Source organism: Uranotaenia lowii, chromosome 1 (assembly GCF_029784155.1).
Source record: "Uranotaenia lowii strain MFRU-FL chromosome 1, ASM2978415v1, whole genome shotgun sequence".
Classification (NCBI taxonomy): domain Eukaryota; kingdom Metazoa; phylum Arthropoda; class Insecta; order Diptera; family Culicidae; genus Uranotaenia; species Uranotaenia lowii.
Genome location: NC_073691.1, coordinates 211,983,163 through 211,987,193, shown reverse-complemented (window position 1 = coordinate 211,987,193; position 4,031 = coordinate 211,983,163). Strand labels below are relative to the sequence as shown.

Here is a 4,031-nt window from a genome sequence, read left to right as displayed (position 1 = left end):
GATTCTTGGACAATTATGGATCGGGATTTATAATGTTATCTGTTGTTGATCCTTTCCGAGATGTTGTTGAATCCCGCATTATATCCCGTTTTTGCAGTAAGTGAACTATCGTTGAATCGACAATTTGTAGACTCCAATATTTGATCTTAAGCCTACAGAACCAGTGTCCAATTTCACATGATTCATCACAAAACAGCTTTACTTCGCAAAGCTCTTGGAGAAGCATATTCACTAAGACGATGAATGGACTCCAACAAATGTGATCAAACATCTCGTCAACAGCAAACGATACAAGATAAAGCACAAAGAAAAGCACGTTTTTTGTTAAAACCTTCTGAAACTGCTTCAACAAGAATCTTTGTGGATATGATGCATCTGATTTTCCGTCAAAAACTTTAGTGGTAGTGTGATTGAAAACATATTCACTGGTTGGCTCTTCTATTTTCGTTCTGGTGAACTCCAATTTCCAAACTTTGTTCAAATGTGGCAGTACTTCATGGCAAGCAAGTGCAGGAGCTATGGCGCTGTTAGTAGCTACTGGCGTTTCCGGAAGCTCTCCTGCCACTATCCATCCCAGCTTAGTGTTTTGTAGAATAGGACCAGCGTTAGTGATCCTCATCTTCTCCGCTAACAACAATTCATAAAAGGTGGAGATTCCTATGACCAGATCGACTGAGCTGGACTCGTTGAACGTGGGATCTGCCAGACTGCCCAAAGGTGGCAATCTCCAGTTACTAACGTCAATGCTTGTTTGGGGCAAAACTAACGTGATTTGTGGTAGCACAAACAATTTCGTCTCGGTGGTAGTAAATGAAGATTTGGTGGAAACAATACGAGCTAGGACAGATTCTTTCGAAACAGTTGTAGACCCTCCAACACCATTTATGGGAAGACTTTCTTGAACACGGACAAAATTCAGCTTCTTCGACAATTCTTCGGTAATCAAAGATATTTGGGACCCATTGTCCAACAAAGCACGGGCTAAAACTGTGTTTCCGTTGCTATCAGCTAGCATAACGACCGCTGTAGATAGAATAGCATTGCGGATGTTCTGTTGTGTACTGAATAGAGTAGAAGTGTGGTGGCTAGTAGTGGGTGTGTTTGTGGGAGGTGGCTGTTGTGTAGGTTGTGCGGTGTTCTGTGGAGATTGGTTGCTATCCATCCGGGACTGAGCCTGTTATGTATAAGGTTCCCTTCTTGATTGACTGTCCGCGCGTTGAGGTCTTCGTGGGTCTTGAGCGAAGTTCTGCATGTTGGATGGGTTGTTTTGGTTGGGAGAATACGGGTGCAAAAGATCGTGATGATATTGTCCACACTTAGAACAGGTTCCTTGCGAACAGTCAGCAGTAAAATGTCCGGAATTTAAACAATTCAAACAGAGTCCTAATCTGCGCACCAAAAACTTCCGGTCGATAATCCGCATCCTGCTAAATCTGATGCATTGCTCTGCGTTGTGTCTTCCGTTGTGGCAGATAGGGCAGGATTCCTCTGATGTGACTGTACTATGAATGATTGGAGCTCTAATGTTTCGATGATGATCGTCGGCACTGCGACTGGCTGTTGACTGCAGGATCGAACAATGGTTTTCTAGAAACTCAACCATGGCTTCGTAGGTGGGGACGGTTTTGGAAGCATGGTGGGTTTCCCACAGACGGTATGTTTCGGCATCCAATTTTTGTGAGAGCATAAACGCTAACAATGTGCTCCAGTTGCTTGTCTTCTGGCCTAGTTTTTCTAATTGTTGAAGGTTTATTTTAAACGTCGACAACAGTGCATTCAACGCTTCGTAACTTTCTGCTCGCATGGCAGATGTGGCAAAAAGTGCCTTCATATGCTCCTGAGCTATCAATTTATGATTCTCATACTTCGATTCAAGAGTGCTCCATGCTAGGCTGTAATTCGTCGCTGAAACTTGGATTGGATTGATATGGAGAAGTGCGTCGTCTCTCAGTGACGTCCGGAGGTAGTTAAACTTATCCATATCGTTCAGCTGGAAATTATCATGAATCAACGACTTGAAGTTGTCCCGGAAATTGATCTAATCCAACAGTTTCCCGGAAAAGGTCGGTAGCTGAAGTTCCGGATATTTAGTGTGACACGGCAAAACCGTGTCGGAGACAGAGGATTGAGATGGTCGTGCAGGAATCGACTCCATCTTTGACAACAGCTGTTGTTTCAAGGAAAAGTACCGTGTCACAAAACCTTTATACACTTTTTTGTTTTCTCGTTTTCGAACTTTCTTCTTATCGCCGCCGTCTTCAGATTCCTCTTCAATGTCTTCAAGGATCATCTCTATTCGAACTCGCAGATCGCAAAACTTGTCGTAGGCTTCATCCAACTTAGTTAATCGTGGTTGAAGTGAGCCATGATCCCGATCGTCGTCGTAGTCGTGAAGAAAATCTTCAAAGCTCTCTAGCAGACTCCACAAAATCCGTTCCTGTTTGGACATAAGTCGAAGATCGTCGGCCATATTTTTAAACACAATGTGTACTTTTAACTAACACTTTTCACAAAATCACTCCCGAGACCTCAAACGGCGACAAATTGACTGATATTTAACAGGATATAATTTAAATATTCTGATGATTACATCTGTAGCGGTATCAATCAATTCGGAGCATTCATGCGCTAAGTGGCTGCTCAAAGTCTACCGGAGAAAGCTATTCAAAACTCCACAATTGTAGGCAAATAATGCAATTTATTTTCATTCAGCCACCTCAACCATTCATTCGCGTATTCACACTCACACTCTATCTACTAGTACTTATCTGGATTTTGTTGAAACGTCCTCGGGTCGATGGTGAATCCTTCCAATTGGCTCTATCACTTGCGGTTCAGCTCTCAAATTCTAGGTTGCACTTTTCAGGAAACTCTTGCCGGAATTCTTCACTTTATGTAACAGCATCAGTCCACACGGTCACAACATCACAATAAGTGATTCGAAAAGATGTACAAACAGTTAATCCAACAAATTAACTCCGTTTGAAACACTTAAGTTTAACAACGAGCTTCAGCTCGTTCACTTGATACCAAGTTCAATCCAAGCCTTATCCCAGGGCGATTTTATTTTAAGTTCACTTGACACTTCGATTTTCAATCGCTCGCTAATCAGGCCGCCCAAGCGCACTTTTTCTTTTATCCCAAGGCAACCCAAGCCCCCAAACCAAGAAGGGATCAATCCAAGCCACCCGGTAATAATAGGGATTCGCACAAAATGGGGAAAACCCAAGCCAAGCTAACTTTCACTAGACGCACAAAGGATTCACAACAAAACGCGCGCAAACTCCGCGGTTTAATCCGGTCGCTAAGGACCAAATGTTAGGGCCAATCCCCGAAAACTTGCTGGTTCGAAATTAAACGCGGAGTTCCCTGACGTTGATGTTCGGACAGTAATGAAATCACTACACTTAATTGGTGATATGATCACGGGGAAACTTTAATCAAAAACGTTCAACACTCAACGGTACAGAGAAAAACAATAGCAAAGTGGACTGTATAACGTGTGACCGACCCGGGTGCTTTATTTCTTTACTCTGATTTGTCTCGTTACCCTGTGGCTTACAGCAGCCAGTAATTGCAGACCAAGTACATCAGTAATTGCGCATTCTCTTGCCCACACTTCTAGGTACACATATTACTGCACACACGCACTGCTACCTGGTAGTAATCATTGCAGATGCGTGCGAATGGAATACATCTATTGATGCTGCTTATGGGCTGGTGAATTGATAGCACTTTCGTTGCGCTTGACTCGTGCAGTTGCTGTTTGGCGCGAACAGCATGCAAAGCGTTGCATGCGACAATAGTTGCTGCTTCTCTTATCAGACAATTTATCCAAATGAACCCTTTGAATTTCAGAAATCTGGTTGCACTGCTTATCGCAGAGAGAACAACAAGTTTGTTTTCTCACTCAAGGTTCTTAGATACACTAGGTTCTCCGACTTTCACAGTAAGTAGGCGAGAAGTGAGCGGGGCTCTCATTGAGTTTGTTTATTTTTTGCTCAGCTTTTCTGTGATTTGTTGGTAAACAA

At 43.0% G+C, this 4,031-nt stretch overlaps 1 protein-coding gene across 1 annotated transcript; it reads right to left on the bottom strand.

Moving 5' to 3' along the window:
* Window positions 1–1,177: 1,177 nt before the first annotated feature.
* On the bottom strand, window positions 1,178–1,981 carry LOC129738364 (uncharacterized). The gene has a single exon (XM_055729548.1). It carries the CDS (start codon window positions 1,979–1,981, stop codon window positions 1,178–1,180), a length of 804 nt encoding a protein of 267 aa, XP_055585523.1.
* Window positions 1,982–4,031: the final 2,050 nt, after the last annotated feature.